Raw genomic sequence first — 25128 nt, 5'->3', positions numbered from 1 at the left:
GTTCGGTTTCTGACCCATTTCGCTATCTGTGCGGAGTTGGCGTTGGCTCATAAATCGTAAAACAATTTCTAGTAGACGATGGCTCTGCCAACAATGTGCCGTGATTATTGTTATAGCTCATATATTGTGTAATAGTAAATCAGGCCATTGACTATATACTTCATGTGTTTGTATCTTCGCAGGTTCCACGGGGGAGAGAATATGCCTGGCCGGTGACAGTGCCGGTGGTAACCTGTGCATCACGGTGTCTCTCCGCGCAGCCTCTGTCGGGATTCGCTTACCAGACGGCATCATGGCCGCTTACCCGGCCACATTGTTACAAGCGACGGCATCGCCTTCCCGCCTCCTCACTCTCATTGATCCGCTGCTGCCGCTCAGTGTGCTGTCAAAGTGTCTTAGCGCCTATGCAGGTATTGGGTCTCACTGAGATGGGTTTAACGGCACCTTTCTCTAGGACCCAGCTGGGATTTCTCCTAACCCGTTTTCACTGAATATGTTGTCTTCCTACAGGCACCGACCACGTTCCGATAGATGACCGAGTGAGTGAAAAGCAGAGCGCCGTGAGTCAAGTAAAGCGAGGAACTGCCTTATTCCTCAGAGACATCCGACAGGGCGCTGCGTCCTGGCTGAGTAATCTAATGGAGGGTAACAAGGAGAAGGACAGCCCTGGTAAGTAGCTTCGGCTATCCAGCACATTTTCATTAAGGACGAACGCTGAGGTAAACTCAGACTTTAACCGCTGTTCTGTATCGTTGTCGTTTCAGGAACGGTGAGGAAAAGTGTGTCGGAGGCGGCTCTGGCAGACGAGGACTCTATAAACCGTAGGGTGTCCTTAAAGAGCAAGACCTGCCAGGATCTCAGTCGGCATCAGTACAGCGATGAGAGCGCGGAGCAGGACAGTCTGAGCCAGCACAACGGACGAAGCGGAGCACAGAACAAGCTCACAGATAACGGAGCACAGATTGGATCTCACAGCACTTGTGCGTCCTCTGTGAACAACCAGCAGTCACCATCCGCCTTGTCGGTGCAAGCCACTACGAGAGCCAGAGAGCCGCCGTCTCCGAACAGCCCACAGGACCAGGTCAATTTCTTCCTAACCGAGAGTGAGAGCGAGACCGAGCACTCCTACGATAGCGATCCGTCTGTGCACTGCAAGGAAAACATTCGACCTGTACACCCCAATGAGGACAAGGCCTCCCTGCACTCCAACCCCAATTCCCACCTGCTGGGCTTCCCAGAGGGATTTCAGCCACTGCGCTCCCAGAATGGTTTCGCTAATATGACCTTGCAGACGTCTGCTATTGTCCACAACCCCTACATGTCGCCTCTGCTGGCTCCTGACAGCATGCTGCAGGGTCTCCCTCCTGTTCACATCGTTGTGAGTATGGTATATTGTCTCGTTAATGTCCCTTATTCATGGACAGACATTCCAGTACTCTTATTATGCACGGAACCCCTGTATATTATTAATGTGTCTTTTATGTGCCTAAATCTATATCTAGCAACATTGTGTTTTGAAGTCACCTTATATAAAGTATTGGGCGCATTATTCCTTTTATTATATGTGAGTAGTATATGAGAAAGAAAAGAATATTAGTTTTTATTTTTTAGGAGGGGGTGCTGAGTGTACTGTGGTCAGTGTAATCTGCGGCCAAGGAAACTTAAATAGTAAAATTAGTAATAACCAAAAAGGTTGGATGTATTGTTGAAACATAGTATATCATGGAGTGAGAAGTAGGGTTTGTTACTCTCTCGGACACAAAAATTCGACACCGTAATGAAAGATGTTATCTTTGATCGAAGAGTGACAAGTAAGAATATACTCTCACTCCTTGTGTATTTTATGATAATGATACCGTTCTTATAGTATAGAGCAGTAGTTCCCAAACTTTTGCAGTTTGCGGCACCCTTAGAGTCTCCATAATTTTTTCAAGGAACCCCTCCAAAATAATTACCGAGCAGTACTATTTTATTAGTAGTTGGGTCAAAAAAATGTAATAAGTATTTAGGTCAGGACAGAAATTTATTTAGTTGTATGCAAAAATAATACACATAAATCCAAGGAAAAAGAAAAAAATATTTTTATATATTTTTTTCAATTATATTTCTGTCAAAGAATAATTTACAGCTAAATCACACTGTGCCCTCCTTCATCTCGACACACTCTGTGCCCCCTCTGCGTCTCCGCACACTCTGTGCCCCCTCTGCGTCTCCGCACACTCTGTGCCCCCTCTGCGTCTCCGCACACTCTGTGCCCCCTCTGCATCTCGGCACACTCTGTGCCCCCTCTGCATCTCGGCACACTCTGTGCCCCCTCTGCATCTCGGCACACTCTGTTCCCCCTCTTCATCTCCGCACACTGTGCTCTCATTCGTTCTTTTGCCCCTCCATTGCTGATCCTATCACCATTCCCCTCCGTTTCTTTACTTACCATACTTGACCTTCTTTCTTCTATTTCTTCTGTCTTTTCTTCTGTCTTCTTACCAATTCGGTGGTGCCTGGGACCTGCCGCTTCTCACTAAATGTCACGCCCGACATTCAACGAGGAGGATGCTGGGTCCTGGGCGCTGCCGAATTGCTAAGTTTTTATTGTTGTGGTTTTTTTTTTGTGTGTGTGTGTGGGGTTTTTTTTTTTTGTGTGTGTGTGGGTTGTTTTTTCTCTTCCTGGCCACGGCACCCCTGGGAGCCACGGCGCATACTTTGGGAACCGCTGGATGGAGTATAATGTACGTGATTCTGGGCATCATTATATCTGACACCGTCGTGTTTTTACGAGGGTAGAATTATAAAGAGGGCGTCATAATGCCACGAATGCAGCATTGTAATGCACTTTTGTACACAGCATATACCTGGTTGCAAGGAAGGATGGCCTCTAAACAGGTGGCATTAAGGGGAAGCCCTGTAGGTCACTGTCCCTAAAGTTGGCAAACTACTTGGCATCAAATAAAACATAGAAATTGCTTAGTATGTTGTATAGTATATTCCTGGGACGCAGAATCCTGTAACCCTCATGTAAAATGAGCACTGCGTAACGCTATAAAAATCCCCATCCATCATAAAATAACTATATAAAATTAATGATATGGACTAACTAACCACTTTTAATCTGTTGTATTTAAATATCATTGTTATGGCCTCTTAAACCTGCACTGTAAATTGTAGTCACAAAGTGTTGTACTCTCTTCTGAACTTCCTGATTGCAGTGCAGAGCCCAAAGTGTACACCACTTTCCCCAGCAGAGGGCAGCACAGAAGAGACCGGGGGTCATAATGTGGTTAAAAGAGTTGCTTAGTAAAAGCATTAAAATTAGTCTTGACACTTGCAGAGCGATTCATGATATTGGCTTTCATGTGGTGATCTTCCCTATACCCAGCGTTCCTCTGATCTCCGTCTCATGCCAGGTTTTCCTCTCCCTACAGGCCTGTGCTCTGGACCCCATGCTTGACGACTCCGTGATGTTTGCAAAGAGGCTCCGCGCTCTCTCCCGCCCGGTCACCCTCCACGTGGTTGAAGATCTCCCTCACGGCTTCCTTAGCCTATCGCAGCTTTCCCAAGAGACACGAAACGCCACTGCTGTGTGCGTACAGCGCATCCGTCAAATATTGCGGGAAGAGCCCCCAGCGCCACCTCCCACAGCTCCCCGGAAACACCGCAAGCTGGAGAGGACACACGGGAAGAGCGCAGCGACTGAGCGAGAGATTGGAGCTTGAGGCCACGAGAGAGCGGTCTTTATAGTGTGCAATAACGAGCCGCGTTTAACATCACCGGTCACTCCCATCACACACGCTACTTTTATAGCAATAAGACTGAAACATGAGCCTAGGGGTCATTGAGTAGCTTGGCTTTACTAAGGGCTGAATGTGTCTGGTTAGAGTGTCTTGCAGTATATGTAACCGGTGATAAACAAGACAAGGAACCAGGAGAAATTGTGTGAAGCTGATCCTGTGCAATAGTAATTAATGACTGGAAAGAATCGGGGCAAGTTGTCCTGTATCCTAGAGCTGCGATTTTCAAGCCAGCCCTCATTGTATCAGGTCCTGTTCTAAGGGGTAAAAGTGATGTATTATAGTTATAAATCCATTGGGTGGCCTGCAGACAGATTATCGTGGGTTTTTAATTGCAGAAAACATGACGTAAACAAGTGCATAAGACAATTGCTACAACCAAATAACAACATCCCATTACAAACACCATGGGCTAGATTTACTAAACTGCGGGTTTGAAGAAGTGGAGATGTTGCCTATAGCAACCAATCAGATTCTAGCTTTCATTTTGTAGAATGCACTAAATAAATGACAGCTAGAATCTTATTGGTTGCTATAGGCAACATCTCCACCTTTTTCAAACCCGCCGTTTAGTAAATATACCCCCATATCTTGAGTTCCGGCCAGATCAGGAAGCTGGTATAGACATATTAGAAGAAGGTTACATTAAAACATACATACATTGAAAGTCCATGTTCTTTTAATAATTAACCAATATAATGCAGACTGTCTGTGGCTTTAGTGGTTGGCATATTCTCACAGGACCTGTTGGTAAGGACTGATAGGAAAACCATTGTTCTCTACTCCTGTATTATTACCTCATTATTCTAGAGCGAAGCAGCCTGTGCTTAGAGTGATTTGATCTACTTTATTATCTGGAACGAACGCATTGACAAGCAGAGCCCTGTAGCTGTGCGAGTACAGGTCTCGTTGTTGTCGCTGCAATTATAAGGATTGATTATACATTGTACGCTGCTCTGTCGTCATGTGCTCCCATTGTGTTTTAGAGCCTCTGGCTTCCACAACGTCATCTCTAAAAGGGAGTGTTACAAATCGGCTTTACTGATGCACCGAAACTTATATTGTAAAGTAAAATGTGACAGAACAATGCAGCATTCCAGCAGCATGCACCTTAGCCCCGTTACGTCAAGGCTTTAGAAGAATATTATCATGTATAAAGATTTCACAGGGCTACCACCTTCTCTAGCACAATATACCGGCCTGCTTGTCTCTCTGATGTTTTCCGCCCTATCAATAGCATTGGCATCGGTATAAATTACTGGTCAAGTAGTATATCTGAATCACAGGTTTGCTGTTTTAAAGTACATTGGTCGCCTAATGCAGCCAATCCGGTCACTTTGAGTCAGTGACATGATTGATGCCTGAACGTGATTGAGTAAATGCAACGTCACTTGGTCTTGGCGGCTGCGTTGTTGGTGGCACGAATGGCTGCCCTCACTGTGGTGATGATGGGTACATTTTAATAGGATTAGTTTGCAGAGCTGTGTTCTATGTTTCCCTCTCAGCTTATGTTATTGTTTGTTTTATATATAATATATATATATAATATTATGTATGTATTACTTTTACATTCGTTACACTCCTCCTGGGTCTGTATATCTGTATGGGTCTTCATAAAATGCTCAGGATCAAATAAAAAGCTAAAGATCAAAGGTTTTAGTAATAAAAATGGACTGACTAGATGGGCCGGTGGGTCTACTCCACTGCCACATTCTATGTATCTCTTCTTTTTTTGGGGGTTTTCTTAAATGTACATTTATATTTTTTATCAGAGGGCAAAGCAGTCTACCGTTTGTATTGCCGTTTGTGATGATTTTATGTATACACAAACCTTTTGTTCTGGTGCGTTCATTGTGTGATCCGGAGCGGTCAGCCGATCAACACTGTGTTTTATTACGTCATTAGAATTGTATATGTAATATTTACGCAATCTCTTAAGTTCTTTGTTATTATGTCTTATACTAATGACTGGAAATGTATTTTAAGGTTTGCAGTTCAACAACATCTGATAAGTTTCATGTGGATGAAAGCACTTTTATGAAAAATCATTTGTGGATTGTGTCCACTGAACCGTAAAGCTGTGATGTCCCACTGACTCCTCCTCTATGCGCTTTCCTCATCCACAGGGACTTTATCCGCTTCTATAGTCCGCACGTTGGCGCCGGTAAGAGAGTACCGGTCCTTGTAAGGCAGGAAGCCAGCGTTTGTATGCTACATGTTCACACAAGGCGCTGACATAATCCAGAGCACCAAGCACCAGCGTGGCACTACCAAAAATGACTTTTCAATATGTTAAACATACCTACAGTAACTATAAGAAATATTGGCTCATTCAACACAGTAAGAACAAGTCAGTGGAAAGACCTAAACAAATCTAAACCGATACACAATAGCCGTGCACATATATATTGTATTAAAATTAGTTATTAAAAAGCACATCTGTGTTGGAAACACTGGGGGTGTTCTCGAATTCCCGTCCTTGTGTGTTAACTACCTGCCCATTCACGGCGTCACACTAAGGGCGATTGAGCATTATGAATGGTAGCGGATTAGTTAGCTGCATTGTCATTAGTCCGCCCTGCAATACGGCTGCCTCATCCGGTGCTTTAACGTTATGTAACCACTAACGAGGAGTTCTAGTAATGGTAAATATACGTCAAACTCTTCCACTTAATCCTGGATAAAGGGAAAAACCACTCTTAAGTCATGAAATACTTACCTGGGACTTTGCTGACGTCATTCCCTTTAGCTGCGCTCAGCAGCAGAGGGGTACAAGTTATGTAATATATAGGACGAGCACTATTTTATATTATCTGCGGCAGCACACTGCAAGTTATGCACTCGCACTGTATATACAACACGTGCACTTTTATATAGGCACCTTCATCCACGGGACCATGGTCCATCTGTACATCTACGTCCTCATGCTCTTATACATACATGTAAACACACCACTTTATATGTCAGTGTTTGTACACGCAGAAAGAAGTGTAAATATCTATATATGTATATACACGTCTTCACAGCTATTTATATCTGACGTCGACGCATTTATGTAAAATGTATTTAATCAGTGGGAATGTAAGTAGGGGGGGGGGGGGGGGAATTGTGTTCTGTAACCACTAGGAATTATATATATTTCTGTGTACTATTTTTATCTGTAAATTAAAATAACTGTTTTCCGGAAAACAATGTGTCCAGTTCTTTGTATTACAATCTGGTATCACTTCTCAACTAAGACAAACTTCATACGCTGAGTACTTGTATCCCATTTTTTTATTTCATGTTAATAAGAGAAGTCAAGTATATTTAAATGTAGAGACCAGAGATGAATGTATAATAATATTCCTACTGCAAGACTTTTCCCTACTGTCTATAAAGATGTTACTAAACTACTGGCTAGTAACTAGGGTGCTAGTGTTTTGTTTATTATTATCATTTATTTATATAGCGCCACTAATAACGCAACACTGTACAGAGAGCTCATTCACATCAGTCCCTGCCCCATTGGGGCTTACAGTCTAAATTCCCTAACATACAGACGGACACACACTAGGGTCAATTTGTTAGCAGCCAATTAACCTACCAGTATGTTTTTGGAGTGTGGGAGGAAACCGGAGCACCCGGAGGAAACCCACGCAAACACGGGGAGAACATAAAGACTCCACACAGATGGTCGGGAATTGAACTCATGACCCCAGTGCTGTGAGGCAGAAGTGCTAATCACTGAGCCACCGTTCTTCCCTTATGTCCCATAATCTCGTTCTTTCCTCCCAAAAACAACCTCCTAATTATACAGTTTGGAGGGATAACCAGTGAATATGACATAACTGGGTGATATGCTCAGGATTAGGGCGTGAAATTATAGAGTGGGTGAGAGGGAAACGGGTAAAATCTCTGAAATGTGCTTCTAGCTCTGTCTAACATATGTACTTCTATGTAGTAAGCACACGTAAAGTAAACATTTTTCACAGTTGAAAGTGGTTTTTAAAGAGGCTAAAATACAATATAGAAAACACGTCCATGCAGTGTTGTACATTATTGAAGTTTTAATATGTCCCCGCTGCTAAGGGCAAAGAATTTAACAAGAACAGACTGATAATAGGTTTTATTTCAATTGTATATAGTTGCCCTTTTAAGTTACTGTAGTGATCTGTTGTGTATTTTATAGCATCAGGGATCGTCCAGTTCCTCTCGCATAATAACAGTACAATTTTCTTTAATGATACAGAAGCAGAGATACTCATGGGGGTAAAAGGTCTTGTTGTGATAAGATCAGCAGAGCAGCAGATGTTACACTCCTGACAAGTTTGATGCCTATGCCTTGTGTGGATGAGCTCATTGCAAGGCTGGGAACAGCTTGGTACTTAACTACTCTAGACCGAACCAAAGGGAATTGGCAAGTTCCGTTGACAGACAAAGCAAAGGAAAATACATATTTTTTTTGCTTCGTAGGGTCTGATCCACTATAAGAAGTTGCCATTTGGTTTACATGGGGCACTCGCTACATTTCTGAGGCTGGTGGACAAAATTCCACATAGACACCATGCTGTGCTTATCTCGACCATGTAGTCATCTCTAGTCCCGAGAGGCAATATCGCTTTCCCACGGTCAGCCAACCCAACAAAAAGTGTTTCTTATGGATGGAAGAGGCTATTTATTTTGGATACACCATAGGCAGAGGTTTAATATTGCCCCAACTTAATAAACTAGGCAATAGAGAAATGGACACGACACCTAACCAAGAAGCGTCTGAGAACTTTCCTGGGGATCACAGTGTTATAGAAGGTTTATACCCAATTTTGCCATTGTTGCTGTCCCATTGACTGACCTTACTAAGGTTCAACAGTCCATTATGGTTCAGTGGAATCCTGCAGCAGAAGAGGCTTCTCAGGCATTGAAAGTAGCGTGCCCCCAACCAGTCTGATGACACCTGGCTTCAAAAATTAATTTATCCCGCAGATTTATGCTTCAGATGTTGATGCTCTGTTGAAATTGATGACTGAAAGAGACCAATGGGAGGATAACTATATGGTTCTTGACTTTGCAAAAGGTTTTCAGTACGACATAGGCCAGGAAGCCAACTGGCCAATGCAGATGCTTTGTCCCATGTGTTTTGTTAGGGGACTACAGCTGTTTTGCCCCAAAGGTTGAATCAAGTGGGGGGGCGGGATATGTGATAAAAGCCCTGAGGAAATTATTGATGGGAAGTATATATGTCTCCAGTTTCTATCCTCTGTGGTTTAAGGGAGATTGCTTGTGTTTTGGGAAAGTGCTTCCTAAATATCTTTTCGGCTGCATGGTCCCTGGGGTTATGAATGGAGAGAGAAGGGTGGGCTCCATTAATTAGGCCCATTTTGGGGCTTTCAACTTGCTGGATAATTAGAAGTTTCACTTGTGAGGTGTAGATAAAAGACTATGAGGCTGTTCTCTCTCTGACTGCCTGGGGAGCAGGTTAAAGGCCTGCTGATAGACACTGCCATTGTGACATGTAACGTCTGTGCTTTGTGTGTGGGACATTAGGTCCTTCCACCTTAGAAAGAGAGTTCTCTTATTTTAGTAAGAGGCTAGGATTTGTGTTTTATGTTTTTTTTATTTTATTCAGCTAAATAAAACTAGCTGCGGCTACTTGTACCGTAGCACTGGTCTGGTGTGCTATTAATTGGCTGCTGTTTGAGAAGTGCCGCCATTTACCCCAGGGGACAGCAACCCTAAATAGAGCTTGCAACAATAGATATAGGTCGATCGATGTCATTTTTGGTCATTAGGACACAGAAAGATAAAGTGACTTGTCTAAGTTCAGAAAGAGGATTCGAACCAGGGTCTCCAATATGTTACTCAGTGTTACTGTCTATAGTTCTTTTACATAAGGCAAAATGCATGTTATGTAATTTGTTACATTAAGAAATATACCGTGTAATACGATCTCAATGAGTGCCCTTGTTCAGTTGCCCTTGGGATAAAACGTTTCTGATGATCTTTATACCAGCCTTGGATTTGTCTATATATAACTGCCCCAATCCCAATTGGGGCCTCTAACCCAGCAGATGGATGGGTTTTTTTTTGTTCTCATAGAAATCCACTGTTAACAACAATTAGTTTGTTTTTTTTTTTTTTAATTTTTTTTTTTTTATATGTTTATTGTGGCGCTGAAAAAAATACAATGCAAAGAAGACATTGTATTTACCAGAATCGTACTTTTTAGGGGGCGGACTATTAGGGCGCGATTTACATCATCCGTCCCTGCATCCGGCTACGCCATTAATCACATCCCTGTGGGGTGGAGGTGGGGCCTGATGACGAGAAATGCCCCGTCCTGGCCGCTTCACATAAAGAGACGCGGGATCCGGGAGGGTGCCTGCTCTCCCAGGAGTCCGGTACAACTCCCGAAATTCAGAAGTCTCCTGCACAGTCCAGGAGAGTAGACAAGCATGGCTTTATTTGCTAGCGCAATAAAATTGAAGTTTCCATTGTATTGTGTATTAAGTGTATTTAAGAACACAATAGCCAACCTTTTAAAATGATTGTGGGTGCTGTCATTGTTATTAGAGATGTATGTACAACGTCCTTGATCTACCATGGCACAGAACGATGTGCATACCTCTTTTTTTTTTAATTATGATAGCATTCAGGGACATATAGATAAGATAGCTAAAGATTGTAAGCTTGTGAGCAGAGCCTTCTGCCTCTCTGTCTGTAATACCCAGTATTGTTTTATTACTGTATTTGTTCCCAATTGTAAAGTGCTACGAAATTTGCTGCCACTATATAAATAAATGTTGATTGTCTAATAAAAGAACAATTGTGCCGTTGACAAGGTTGTGAAGAGATTGGATGTTTCCGGTGTGTTGGACGTCAGACTGAGCTGGTTTTGTTGCTATCGGTAATGGAAGGGCCAGTCTGAGCTCCAAGAGATTGACGCGTATCCATTTTTTTTTATGATTCTAGAAGTAAATAAAGTATATTATGAATGAAGCAATGTAACAAAACAATCATCTTATAACCAAATATAAGGAAAAGACTAAGAAAAATCAAAGTAATTCAACAACCGTAATTAACTAATGCTCACCCGAATCTAGAGATCAGCGATCCATCCAAGGAGTTGGTGGTTGGATGTATGGAATTTGTATGAGTGGGAGCATAAAAGATCTTTATATGTAGACTGATGGAGGGAAACATGTTAGAAGACGGTGTTCTCATCTGTCAATAGGTGATACGGGTACCAGGAGGTGTGTTGAAAGTTTTTCCTGATAGCTTGTTTAATATGCAATGGAAGAGTTTGTATAAACTTCCCCAAGCAGTGGAATATGGCCAAGGTCAAGAGTTCCTTGTGAGTCGTCCCTTGCAATCAATTCTGGTGATTGCCATTTCTAGTGATGATGAAATCGTCAATATAAGTCATTTTTATAGCGCCACTAGTATGAATCCATGTTTGAAGTTCGGCCTTGCGTCCTACTGACGCCAATATTAGTAAGAGCTTTTATCTAATCTTGGAATTCTAGGTTGTTCTGCCAGTTCCAAAATGGCCCATTGTGGAGGGTTTTTAAATGGTATGGAAAGTACATCGTTGCCATAATTAGTTAACGTTTCCCAGAATTTTTCCATATGTCTGCTCTGCCACAGGCAATGAAACAAATCTGCATTAGGTTTCTTAAATTTTTGACACATGCTATCTGGGGTGAGGCCAATCAGGTGTCTTTTGTGTGAGTGGGGGGGGGGTAATCCTAGTGTAGGATTTAGTATGTCATGTCATGATAGCTACTGGCTGGTATAGTTTTTAGCATGAGTTGGAAAGCGTGTAAAATGTCTAATGTTAATTTAGGGAAGTGCCCTATCCATTTTGGAATCCCTGAGATCTCTTGTTCTGAGATGATTTCTGGTTTAATAGTTGCGTAAACGGCGGAGACAGGCTTGGAGACACTTGGAATGAGAGAGTCTAAAGAGTTGGTGAGGTCTCTTTGGTGTAGGATACGGTGGATGGTTCTAAGGTAGAGGTTAGCTTGTACATATGCGCATTTATGCTGAGAAAGGAAGTCAAATTTCGCTATGGCTTCTAAGTGTGTGAGTTATATTTATTAGATATGTTTAGGAGGTTCCGTAATTTAGTCAGACACAACTGAAGAATGGCTGTCGCTTTTCCATCTTCTAATTCTATAGAATGGAAGGAACAGCGAGTGAATGTGGTGTAACTTGTGTTTCTTTCTAGCTGTTTACCAGGCTTTGCATATAGTCTACCTTGAGTTATTTTAATATTTTAAGGGGAGCGTGGAGGGTGTGACTGAGGGTAAAGGGGCCGCAGAATTCAGAATCCAGTAAAATGTCAGTATAAACACTTTTGTTTCTACTCCAATCCACTGCGAAGCATAGTTGGCAGGAAATATTGTAATATTTGAGAGTGTGCGTCCTGTCATGATGACTGCTAGACCATTTCCCCACAAATTAGTATTTTTAAAAAATGACATTTCCTTGTTGAAAATGTCTATTGCTAAGGCGACCGGTATTAAACTTGAACTTCATGCTAACTTTTATGTTCTTAGTCTCATGAACTCCCACCCCCATGTAGTAGACCCACAATATTCCTATACCCATGATCTTTGTGGTTTGGTGATCCTTCGCCAGCAGATGGCATTTCATATATTTGCAAATGTGTGTAATTAAGACTTTTGCATTTTATAAACATAAAGGGCTAGATTTACTAAACTGCGGGTTTGAAAAAGTGGAGATGTTGCCTATAGCAACCAATCAGATTCGAGCTGTCATTTATTTAGTGCATTCTACAAAATGACAGCTAGAATCTGATTGGTTGCTCTAGGCAACATCTCCACTTTTTCAAACCCGCAGTTTAGTAAATATACCCCATAGTCTCTTTTCCTGGCTGACAGCAGCGTACTGGGGGATGTTGTGTGTGTTTGGCTTTCAGATAGCCCCTCGTTTTCAAGCCCCTTTTGTTACTTCTAATCATATAATACACCACTATAAGTGCACAACATATAACCAGAAGAATTAGCTCTGTCATGATAATTATTAAATCTTTAAGGGTAAATTATTTTTATTATCCTTTCTTTATATAGCGTATACATACAACTGATAACACCTTTCTCCACTGATTTATACCCCCCCTGATATCCTGAAAAAGTGGGTGTGATTGGATCGATCAATGTGTGTTTAGATGGATTGGGGGCGTGGTTTCTGTGAGTCTAGCTGGATTGGGGGCGTGGTTTCTGTGGGTCTAGTTGGATTGGGGGCGTGGTTTATGTGGGTCTAGTTGGAATGGGGGCGTTGTTTCTGTGGCTCTAGTTGGATTGGGGGCGTGGTTTCTGTGGGTCTAGTTGGATTGGGGGCGTGGTTTCTGTGGGTCTAGCTGGATTGGGGGCGTGGTTTCTGTGGGTCTAGCTGGATTGGGGGCGTGGTTTCTGTGGGTCTAGCTGGATTGGGGGCATGGTTTCTGTGGGTCTAGCTGGATTGGGGGCGTGGTTTCTGTGGGTCTAGCTTGATTGGGGTGTGTGATTTCTGTGGCTCTAGTTGGATTGAGGGCGTGGTTTCTGTGGGTCTAGTTGGATTGAGGGCGTGGTTTCTGTGGGTCTAGTTGGATTGGGGGCGTGGTTTCTGTGGGTCTAGCTGGATTGGGGGCATGGTTTCTGTGGGTCTAGCTGGATTGGGGGCGTGGTTTATGTGGGTAGCTGGATTGGGGGGGGTTCTGTGGGTCTAGCCAGATTGGGGGCGTGGTTTCAGTGGGTCTAGCTGGATTGGGGACGTGGTTTGGGTGGGTCATGAGCAGGACTTGTTAAGTCCTAATTTTGCTTCTTATATTATTAGAAGAATGTTATTATAGAGCATGGTTGCATGCTGCTTCGTTGTATACAATATGTATCGAGTATGCTCTTGCTGTATACAGTATTCCAGGATTTTTTAAATGTACATATACGAGAACCAAGAACAAGAAGCGCCAAAAGAGGAAAATAAAAACGTTAATCCTTCCTAGCAGCTAACACTCAAAGTCTAAAAATGAAATAGAACAAAGGTAATGTGTATCCTTGCAAAACTCTATAAATAATTGTACCCATTAATCTCTGGCCTTACACTTGTGCCCGGACTGGTGTTACTATAGATGGGGAACACTCCCATGTGGCCTAAAGTCGGTCAGCATGGGGCTGAATACCCTAGATAGGTCGCACAAAAAAAATCAAACAAAAATCAGGCCTCCCTAGATATAACCAGCCCCATTCTGAAATGTATTCCAGCTATTTCCACACCCCTGGAGTGCTGGATATGGGTTAATTGTAAAATAATAGATTCATTTAACCATTTTGTCCATAGTAGACTACAGGTCCTTGCATGCCCAGCCCACTATTAAGTGTTTGGGGATGCTGACACTTGTAGTACTACAAGTGCAAGCAAGCATAGCCTTTGCTGTCAGGGCATACTGGCACTTGCTGAACCACAAGTGCCAGCATGACCTGGCACCCAGGCCCCGCTAAAACTTCTAGTGCACCAGGGAAAAATGTAAATGCAACACAAACACTTTAAAAAATAAATTACTTTGAAAAAACAAAAATACCCTAGACGTCCTTCTTTTACCCTCTTTGTTGCTCCTATAGATGATTGTGGGCATCCCTGGCATCCTTTTCTTCTGTTATAGATCCTGGTCTTGATAAAAAAAAAAAAACACATAGTGTGACACATGGCCATCTCGCTTAGCATTCGTGTTGCGAATGAACTGTTAGCGGTTATGCAGTCATATTTATAACCCATAACCTGAGCTCAGAGCATTTAATTTGCGGTAGTTACAGATATTTGTTTGTCAAGGTGATGGAAGTTACTATCAACAGTGTCATGTACTAATGTGGCAGGTGGTTAACGTTTCTACTGTGAGAGAAGTACAGATATCCTGTTGAGTTGTTCATACCTGCCAAAATTGGCTCCCATTATTCTAGACATTCTATGCAAAATATCCCTAAATAGCATGTTTACGGCTCACTATTTCTTTTTTAATTGAGAAGATGATTTCACCCATTTTACTGAAAATAAAAATATTTAAAAGTAACACTCTGCTATATTCAAGCCGTGCACAAGATGGCGCTCTTGATCTAAGGGAGAGTGATGTTTCACATTAGTCCCTCATATATAACAGGCTGTGAATCAGACTTAAAGGAATGGGGGGAAGGATCGGCTAAAGATTGTTTTTCACATCTTCTTTAACGGCTTAAATCCACCCGCCCAGAAATGCATTGTCCCATCTTTCTCTAATTTGTCAGAAAGCAATTTTATTTCAAGTTCATGGGACTTCAATTTCAAAAACATGATTTTACCAGTGAGGTTTTCAAAATCTCAGAGCTTTTCCTAATTACTTCAGCAGCGCATGCAGCACAGTGACCTGGTGGTTAGCACTTCTGCCTCACAGCACTGGGGTCATGAGTTCAATTCCCGACCATGGCCTTATCTGTATGGAGTTTGGATGTTCTCCCTGTGTTTGCTCCGGTTTCCTCCGGGTGCTCCGGTTTCCTCCCACACTCCAAAAACATACTGCTAGGTTAATTGGCTGCTATCAAAAATTGACTCTAGTCTCTGTCTGTCTATCTCCCTCTTTGTCTGTCTGTGTCTGTGTGAGTGTGTGTCTATATTAGGGAATTTAGACTGTAAGCTCCAATGGGGCAGGGACTAATGTGAATGAATTCTCTGTACAGCGCTGCAGAATTAGTGGCGCTTTATAAATAAATGATGATGATGCTGGTAACTGGTTGTCAAAGATGGACAGTCTCTGTACCCACTCTCGTCTCAGGATGTCTCGTAGAGCAGACTTCTGTGCTCTCTTCTCTCTGACAAGTCACAACGTCAGCACCTGACTTTGCTGTACCTCCTGCACTTACCGCGACTCGCGGCGCTAACACCGTCTCTCCCTCTTAGAACGACAGACTCTGGCGCTATCTCCCAAAAGTGGAACAGCTGGCTTCACCGAAGCGCGAAGTTACACAATTTACAAGTTCCGCTTTTGCTTTGTCATTCCACACCGAATTTGTAATTTAGCGTTCTACTAAATTTATAGTCTATGAACAGAGCTGACATTGACAGTCAATTCATTCGGCTGTGCGGTGGGGATAAGAACACTTAGGGACATATTTTTCAGACAAAACTTGAGAAATGTCATGGTTGAACAATACAAATATATTATTTTGCTTTGAAATTTTTGCTAATCTCCATGTGTATGTTGTAAAAGAGCATAGATGTATGGGGGGGTGAAGCTATGAAGGTCCAGTATCTCCCAAAAGCCAAACAGGGCTTCATTTTGCATACACCAGCCCAGTGCATGCTCGGAACAAGAAAACGGGGTCTTCATAGTATATGGCAAGCATCGCCACTCATCCTTATCTCCAGGCCTTATAGAAGCACGTGGGTCAAAATGCCTATTGGGACCCAGTCACACTGATATGTTGGCTTGGGGGGGGTCAATACGTTGTTTGAGTATAGAAAGAGAATATACATATTAAGTGATCTATGTAGATGGGTGGTCATCGGGTAGAATCTTTTAGGGTTGTTAAGAGGGGGGTTTGGAAATTCATTAAGCTTACCTAAAGAGGTGTGTTTTCAGGGGAACTCCTGACGGTTTGGATACTAGGGGAAAGTTGTCTCCCATTAGCACACTTCATATAGCTTAGCTACTATTAGATTTTTCCAAGAAAACAAGCCACTGTTCTGAGAAATGACAGGGTGGGACATAGAAATATCAAACTTTAGGCAGGGCCAGTGCTAGTATGTCGGGTGCCCCCCCTGCAAAAAATAAATTTGCTTCTTTCATAAATTATTTGTTCATTCAATAATGCTTTTTCTTGATACAAATCATATAATAAACTTTAGCAAAGAGATTAATACAAATAAATACGCTAAACAGCAATTATCCTGCTACTTCCACCTTTGGAATATATCTAAGATACGTCCCTGTCTTACCACGGAAGCCACGAAAACCCTTGTTCACTCGCCTGTTATCTCTCGCCTTGACTACTGTAACCTCCTTCTCTCTGGCCTACCTGATTCTCTCCTTGACCCTCTTAAGTCTATCCTCAATGCTGCTGCCCGCCTTATTTTTCTCTCCCGCCGCTCTGTATCTGCAGTCTCCCTCCAACAGTCACTACATTGGCTCCCCATACCCTACACCCTGTGCGCCGCTAGACAAATGAATAGCCTGCATTCACGGGGGGGTGGCCGGCCCAAACAGTGGTTACAATGAGCGGCCCGGGGGCCCAATGCCCCCTGGCCCAGCCCGCCCCTGCCGCCTCACTACTTCACTGATCACCTCCTCTCACTCTCGTCTTCAGGACTTTGCCCGGGCTGCTCCCCTGCTGTGGAACGATCTTCCACATTCCATAAGGTTAACATCTACTCTCAAAGGCTTCAAGCGTGCCCTTAAGTCTCATTTCTTTATTCAAGTCTATCAGTCCTCTGTGGTGGTCGAGACGGATGGGATTTCCTTCCCTTACCTTGTCCTCCAGACACGAGTCAGGTTCCCCTCTGTTCGGACATCCGGTGGTCAGGAGATAAATACTTCAATGAAAGGGACAAGGATTGGTCAAACAACTTGGGTTTATTAAGAATACGGTAAGGATAATTTTGGTAAGCCACCGTGCCACTGACCCCTTCAGCTCAATGGTAATGACAAAATAATCGTTTGATCAGCATAGAGCACAATAGCATTTAACATATAATATACACCTGGTGAGTATAAGGCACAATAGCGATAACATCTTCAATATCAATAAATCAATTTTTAGGTAAATCACTTAACATTAACATTCATCTAAAACATTTGGTGCACCCATATTATCCCTGGTAACGTTACCATATTTTACACTCAGTCCTGGGTTAAACTGTGCACAGGAATTTTGTAGTTTTTAAATATCCTGCGGAAGTTTCCAGAAGGGTTAATAATCCCGATTAAGTCTCTGTACTTTCTCTCTAAAAGGTAGATGTTAAACTGTAGGCAGTGTTAAAGATTATAACAAAACACAGGACTGTTGCTCAATTCAGTCATAAGATGGCGCTGTTCTCTCATCACTCTTTCCTCCGACGCTGGGGTGTGTGCAGTACACTGCAGGCTAGGATTTTACCTTGAAAAGGTTCTGCAGTTCGTGTAGACTGTGTTGGATGCCCCACTGTGTGTCCCCAGCCGTTCTCCAGCCGTGTGTGCTGGCAATGTCACCAGTTCCAGCAGCAGATCAGTCTCTTATGTCAGCTTCCCCTTTCTTGTTGCTATATCACACACTCCTCCTTCCTGCACATCCTCCTGGGTATGTACTTTCAGTTCAACTGTCAACTGTCATTCCCACTGTGTCTTCCTCAGCCTCTAGTAACCCCTTGTAGCCCTGCATTTTTAAAAGCGTTTATGCACTTCCTCTGTGCTGTTTAATAGGGCTTTGGGGAACCACACCTCCTCCTAACTTCCTTGTCCCGGCTCTCTCCCCCAGTTAGTACCACCCTATTTGTGTCTCCCCCTTCCCTTTAGGATGTAAGTTCTCATGAGCAGGGCCCTCTTTCCTTGTGTGTTCCTTCTACTGTTCCTTCACCCTCTGTACCTCTTGGCCTGCTTCCCTAGCCCTGTTTTCCCTGTCTTCTTAAGCTTTGGCCTTCTCGCTGATTTCTACCATCCCTTTCACTATCTGTCCCAGATATAATCTGATTTGCTTTACCCTGTCATCTGTGTCTGTATATATTTTTGTATCATGTTGTGTCTTGGTTCTGTTTTCTGTATATGTAATGTATGGCGCTGCGGACCCTTTTTGGCACCTTATAAGTCAAAAATAATAATAATAATTATGAGTTGCTCTATGAATAATATAAATGAAAAATATGTATTCTTTGTAATAAGATTTTACATTTTTGCCAAATTAATTTGGTTGTGTCACCTCCTTTATCACACTGTGCACCCTTATCACACAGTGCCATGGTGCCATCTTTATCACACTGTTCCCCCTTCTTCTTCATCACACTGTGCCCCCCCTCCTTTATCACACTGTGCCCTCCCCCTCCTCCTCCACACACTGTGTGCCCTCCATTGCTGTCCCCTGCATCACATTCCTGCCCTCTCCGTTCTTTACTTACCTTTCTATGACCTTCTTTTCTTCTCTTCTTCCTCCTCCTCTTCCTTTCTTTTCTTTCTTCTCCCCCTCCTCTTCTTTTATTCTCTTTCTTCTCCTCCTCCTCTTCTTTTCTTCCCTGTCTCCTCCTTCTCTTCTTTTCTTCTCTTTCTGTCAGTCTGCGGCTCCTCACTGACCATGTCAGGACGTGATGACATCACGCCCGACACTGTCCGTTAATAGAGAGCATAAAGGAGGAGGGCGCTGCAGCGTTTTTTCTTGTGCCGGCAGCCAAGCGGGGATGGCAGGCGGACAGGAGCGCCTCTCAGGCTTGGCGCCCCCCCTCGCCTTGCTTACCCCATCAATCTGCCCGCCCTGCTTGTGGAAATCGGCTGCCTGCATCTCTTTTCCTGATCACCGTGTGCAACAAGGGCATACGTCATTACTTCATGTGTGTCTGCATGCACCCTGGAGTTTAAAATATATAAGATATATATATATATATATATATATATATATATATATATATATATATATATATCCATTGTGCTGCCCTAAAATTTATATTCTCCCTACACATCCCCTTTTATTGCTCCCTCATCGACAACACTCAAGTTGTGCCCAGTGGTGCCCACAATAATAGTGTGTACCCACATACACTCTGTGCCCACATGCACCATATGTCGAATAATGGCAGATATATATGGTGCCCAGTTGTGAATTGACATTCACAAGATTTGACTATACTAGAAATTTACATTATGCAGTGCCTTGCTTGACAGGTGTATGGTGTGCCACCTAATGTACGTCGTTAAGACCCGTGTAATCCATCCACACATACCGCTTTTTGGGTCCTGGGTCATAGCTCCCTTTGTTATACATTATGGCCCGGTAGTCATATAGACACCCCCTCTCTCCGAGCCCTGGTTACACATGACCCCACATGCCCCCTCCCATTGTAATATATCCTATGTGACAATAGTCCAGTCTGCATAGAGTTACTGTTTCATGCCATGGGCAGCACGGTGGCTTAGTGGTTAGCACTTCTGCCTCCCAGCACTGAGGTCATGAGTTCAATTCCCGACCATGGCTTTATCTGGGAGGAGTTTGTATGTTCTCCCTGAGTTTGTGTGGGTTTCCTCCAGGTGCTCCAGTTTCCTCCCGCACTCCAAAAACATACCTGTTGGTTAATTGGCTGCTAACAAATTGACCCTAGTCTTTGTCTCAGTCAGTGTGTGTGTGTTAAGGAATTTAGATTGTAAGCTCCAATGGGGCAGGGACTGATGTGAGTGAGTTCTCTGTACAGCGCTGCGGAATTAGTGGCGCTATATAAATAAATGGTGATGATGATTGGCCTATATATTCACCAATATGGAGTATATTGTTATGACCAAACAAATAAAAAGATCAGCAAATCCCAGTTCTTAAGGCAGGAAGAATACACTGAAGACACGTCAGGTATACATCCATTGGATGAATAGGGTTTTCATGTAATTTAAGTAGAAAACTGTACTAAGCTGGCGCTTTGAATTTGTGGGTAGAATTACATTGTGCACCTCTGACTTGAAAGATTTCTGTTGAATGTGGATACTGTTCCATTGTCTGAAAGTCTTTCAATGACGTTGGCTGGGAAATATGAGCTGCAAAACCAGCAACTGCACGTTCTTTTCTAGGAAATGTGACACCTTTAAATGTTGTGTGATAAACATCGCAAATTTAGGAATACTTCTAATGCTAGAACAAAGATGGGAATAGGTAAAAATACAGGTGGTATTTGCATAAGTAAAGTGGCTTGAAACTACAGTATACCGTGATTTGGATACGGAAATAATCATTTACACACAGCTGCAATAGAACCAAGAGTCCTGGCTGGAATGTCAGTACTGTATCACATATCTAATTACTAAGAACATTCAATTCAAATTATTATTCAGACTTGTATTAAATTATACTCATACAAGTTTAGAACATAGACTATTACATCTCATTGTCTATACAGATATAAAAACAGAAAACAGACATTAATCTTCAATCTCTAGTAATCCAACGTGAAAGAAAAACAAGACACTCACTGCGTCGCTGACAGAGAAAAAAATATAAATAAAATTTAAATGATATTTTACAGCCTACAACTGTGGAACTCCAATTCCCAACTTTGTTTTTAAAAAAATGATTAAATTAAATATTGATCAGATTCAATGTGTTGTTTCTACTACTCTTGAATTATTGAAGTTACACTCGCCAAAAATATTTTCTAAACTATTTATGTATTTTTGACACTTATTATAAAGACAACTAACACATAACAATGTCAGACAAACAAAACAAAAATTTTTCATCAAGAATTCTTTCACAGTGCGCACTATTGATTAAGGAGAGAATTCTGCTGTCAATCCCCATACAGCCTCCCCTTTCCTCCTTCTAGTACACCAAGGACTAGATTTACTAAGCTGCGGGTTTGAAAAAGTGGGGATGTTGCCTATAGCAACCAATCAGATTCTAGCTATCATTTTGTAGAAAGTACTAAATAAATGGAAGCTAGAATCTGATTGGTTGCTATAGGCAACATCCCCACTTTTTCAAACCCGCAGCTTAGTAAATCTAGCCCCAAAACTTTCACACCAGGAAACATGAAAGGAAAGGGTACACACTCTTCCTCTCTTTCTGCTGTGCAGTCACTACCATCCCATCACAGAAAATATCCTCCTCATACCGCCTAGCTTTTTCTCCTATATATACATACATCTGTGGGACAAAATGGGCTTGACATTTCTGTACTTATTTACTCTCTGCAACCGACAGATTATATGACTTTCATTCATCAAACTTTTTACTTAAAACGTTAAAATACCCAAAATTTAAACATCAAAGGTACCATTTAGAGGGAAGGTTAATTTGTCATAAGTCTGCTAATGCCATCGCTTAAGGTAGTTAACCGCAAAGTAACCAAGCTTCTTATACATGTGACTAGCATGACCCTTCCGGTAAATTCCAGCAACAATTGTTTAACCCATTTAATGCTGTGGTATCGATGCTGACTACCCCGACAAGACTTACCCCGACATCTTGAGACCGAAGGGCTCCTTCCCGGCGAGGAGCGATGACGACTGTTGTGGGAAGCGACTGGCAGTCCCGATAAAGCAAGAATCCGGTGCTACTTCATGATGTCACTTACATCCGTGGCGCTGTTATCGCTGCTGTTAAGGGGGTAATGTAAGTGTGCGCCCTTGTAGAATGTACAACGCTTTGTAAAGTACATTTGACATGGGCGCACACTTACATTACCCCCTTAACAGCAGCGATAACAGGGTCGCGAATCTGACGTCATGAAGTAGCGCCGCATTGCTGCTTTATCGGGATTTGTCAGTCGCTTCCCACAACAGTCGTCATCACTCCTCGTCGGCAAGGAGCCCTTCGGTGTCAAGATGTCGGGGTAAGTCTTGTTGGAATAATCAGTGTCATTATACCGTACCCCACCCATTTAGTGGCAGTCTCGCAACACTAGTCACAATATTTAAACCTTCTGTCTGGATCGTATAAACCGCAGTAATACAGACAAAACCAGTTACCCGTGACTTAGTAAGACCGTCGCCGCGTCCGGTGAAATGGATCCAACACAAAACCCAATCAGAACAAATAGAGCTGCATATGCTTGTACAGTTACAAAATGACAAAACCAAAAAGCGCAATAATGAAAATGATAAAGAAACAGTCAGCTTGTTATCAAATCAATACACAAGTGAAAGCATTAAAAAAAAGCCATGAGACACATCTCATTTTGTACTAATTTACTGCTTGGGTCTTTCGTTCTCCAATCACAGTCTACTTTTTTTAATTCCACAGAATGATTTTGAATTGAAGTTGTTCATTTTATAACAAAATGTGCAGAAATGTCTTTTGTAGGTGGATACTCTTGTACTACTTTATCTTGCTTTTTCTGTATATAACTTTATTTTAAACATTATGGTGTCCACAGATTATGAAGCTTTATATAAGAACTATGTGGCACAAGGGGTATGTTCTGTCTATAAGACTGATGGTTGGGAGTTCAAACCTACCGGTAGGGTTGTATTTGAATAGAATTTAAAAACTTGGAAACTGTACCCCCCCCCCCCCTCAAGGATAGGGAAGATATGCATACACATTTTTATCCCATATGATCCTTGGACACACTAATGGAAGTCATGCTAAGGGCAGCACAGTGGCTCAGTGGTTAGCACTTCTGCTTCACAGCACTGGGGTCATGAGTTCTATTCCCGACCATGGCCTTATCTGTGTGGAGTTTGTATGTTCTCATCGTGTTTGCGTGGGTTTCCTCCGGGTGCTCCAGTTTCCTCCCACACTCCAAAAACATACTAATAGGTTAATTGGCTGCTATCACAATTGATCCTAGTGTGTCTGTCTGTCTGTGTGTGTGTGTGTGTGTATGTTAGGGAATTTAGATTGTAAGCTCCAGTGGAGCAGGGACAGATGTGAGTGAGTTCTCTGTACAGCACTGCGGAATTAGTGGCACTATGTAAATAAATGATGATGGTGTTAAGTATTTGAAATATTGTGTTTTTAATTCTGGCACGGATTTAATCAAATTGTAGTGAATGTGATCTTTTATGCTAATGGCGTTTGTATCTTGTTTGTTGGGGTTATACATAGATTGTTTAACAATAATGGGAAATTGAGAAAAGTTTTGTTTTATGGGAACATATACAAATTGGTACATGATTAGTAGAGGAGTATATTTGGGAGACAATTCATTCTTTGCAAAGGTGTTGTTAGTTGGTAATAAAGTTAGTGTGCAAGGCTGATTGATTAATCGTATGTATATGTGCTAGAAACTTTAGGATTGGTCCCTATGAGTTTCAAAACTGGGACTGTTCAGATCACTCCCACACCTTGATAAAGATTTTAACAATTGAAACATGTTGGTAGAAGTGGGCGATTTGATATCCTAAAACAGGGTTTCCCAAACCCAGTCCTCAGGGCTCCCCAACAGTGCAGGATTTCCGGATCACATGTGACATAATTAGGACCACCTGTGGCTCTGTTACAATGTGTCAGTCAGTAATGATTACACCTGTGCTCCAGCAAGGAGATATGGAAAACCTGCACTGTTGGGGAGCCCTGAGGGCTGAGTTTGGGAAACCCTGTCCTAAAAGATTAACTCCTCTTGGAGTTGCAGGATGGTGAGAAGAATCTGGAAGCATTCTGCTATTCCGCACCACAGAGAATGGCTTCACTTACGTGCCTGTGTATCTGCTCAGTGGGGTAAGAGTACATCTGTACAGGGATAGAAGGCTGCATGAGAATTGGATACTGAAATGTTTTTATTTAGTTGGTTTTCTGGTAATAAAGAACATTTGTATATTTATTTAGTTTTACTAAAGTGTTGGTTTTGAACCTGAAGTCAACATATGAAATAGTGTGTATTGCATTTAATCAGCAGTGATTGTATGGTTTAGCCATGAATCTGTATTTGTATAGCCCCTGATTGGTAGTGAATGTTTGATTGTGCTTCCCCCCGAATTAAAGAGAGGGGCTAAACCTGTTATACAAGGCACAGTCTGTGTGAGAGATTCTAGCAAATATCCATTATCTTTTTCTTACTGGCACTTTTATAAAACATTAAGGGCTAGATTTACTAAACTGCGGGTTTGAAAAAGTGGGGATGTTGCCTATAGCAACCAATCAGATTCTAGCACTCATTTATTTAGTACTTTCTACAAAATGACAGCTAGAATCTGATTGGTAGCTATAGGCAACATCCACACTTTTTTCAAACCCGCAGCTTAGTAAATCTACCCCTAAGTGTTATTGTGGATCATTTAAAATATTGAATACAAAAGGAGGTGCTGACTGCTCTATGATGGTTTTTCATTGTTTTATTTAACATGTTTCACTGGGAGACAGAAGAAATTCACGCTCATAACAAGGGAACATACTATTCTAGAGAACTTCTCGAATTTTATCACACGGTCGTTGGACATTACTTTGATTTTCAACATATTGTCGTTTGGTTCAATGAATGTATCTGTTGAAAATTGTATTAATTCACTACTTTGAAATGGAAGGGGAATATGTTTTTGGTTTTTTTTATACAGCATATATATATTTTTTTTTTTTTTCATGAGCGCAGTTTACACCAAATCTGTGTTTTTTGTTGTTATAGTAGGAAATCGGTTTTTGGATGATAACCTATGGTGTAAATTGCTGCATGTGATAGAAGCACAGGTCAATCTAGAAAAAAAAATATTTTAGGGATTTAATTTAAGTAGGAAAACATT

General features: G+C 42.1%; 1 protein-coding gene across 4 annotated transcripts in view; it reads left to right on the top strand.

The window, feature by feature from the left end:
* LIPE (lipase E, hormone sensitive type) overlaps positions 1-6497 on the top strand; it is a 39397-nt gene extending 32900 nt beyond the window's left edge. For all 4 annotated transcript variants that reach the window (XM_075190905.1, XM_075190903.1, XM_075190904.1 and 1 more), the window contains 4 exons: positions 183-410; positions 511-669; positions 765-1378; positions 3420-6497. In XM_075190905.1, the coding sequence (XP_075047006.1) occupies positions 183-410; positions 511-669; positions 765-1378; positions 3420-3710 (1292 nt within the window). In that variant the 3' untranslated portion in view covers positions 3711-6497. The remainder of the gene's footprint in view (positions 1-182; positions 411-510; positions 670-764; positions 1379-3419) is intronic.
* Positions 6498-25128: the final 18631 nt, after the last annotated feature.

Source organism: Mixophyes fleayi, chromosome 11 (assembly GCF_038048845.1).
Source record: "Mixophyes fleayi isolate aMixFle1 chromosome 11, aMixFle1.hap1, whole genome shotgun sequence".
NCBI classification, from domain to species: Eukaryota; Metazoa; Chordata; class Amphibia; order Anura; family Limnodynastidae; genus Mixophyes; species Mixophyes fleayi.
This window is presented reverse-complemented; position numbering and strand designations above follow the sequence as displayed.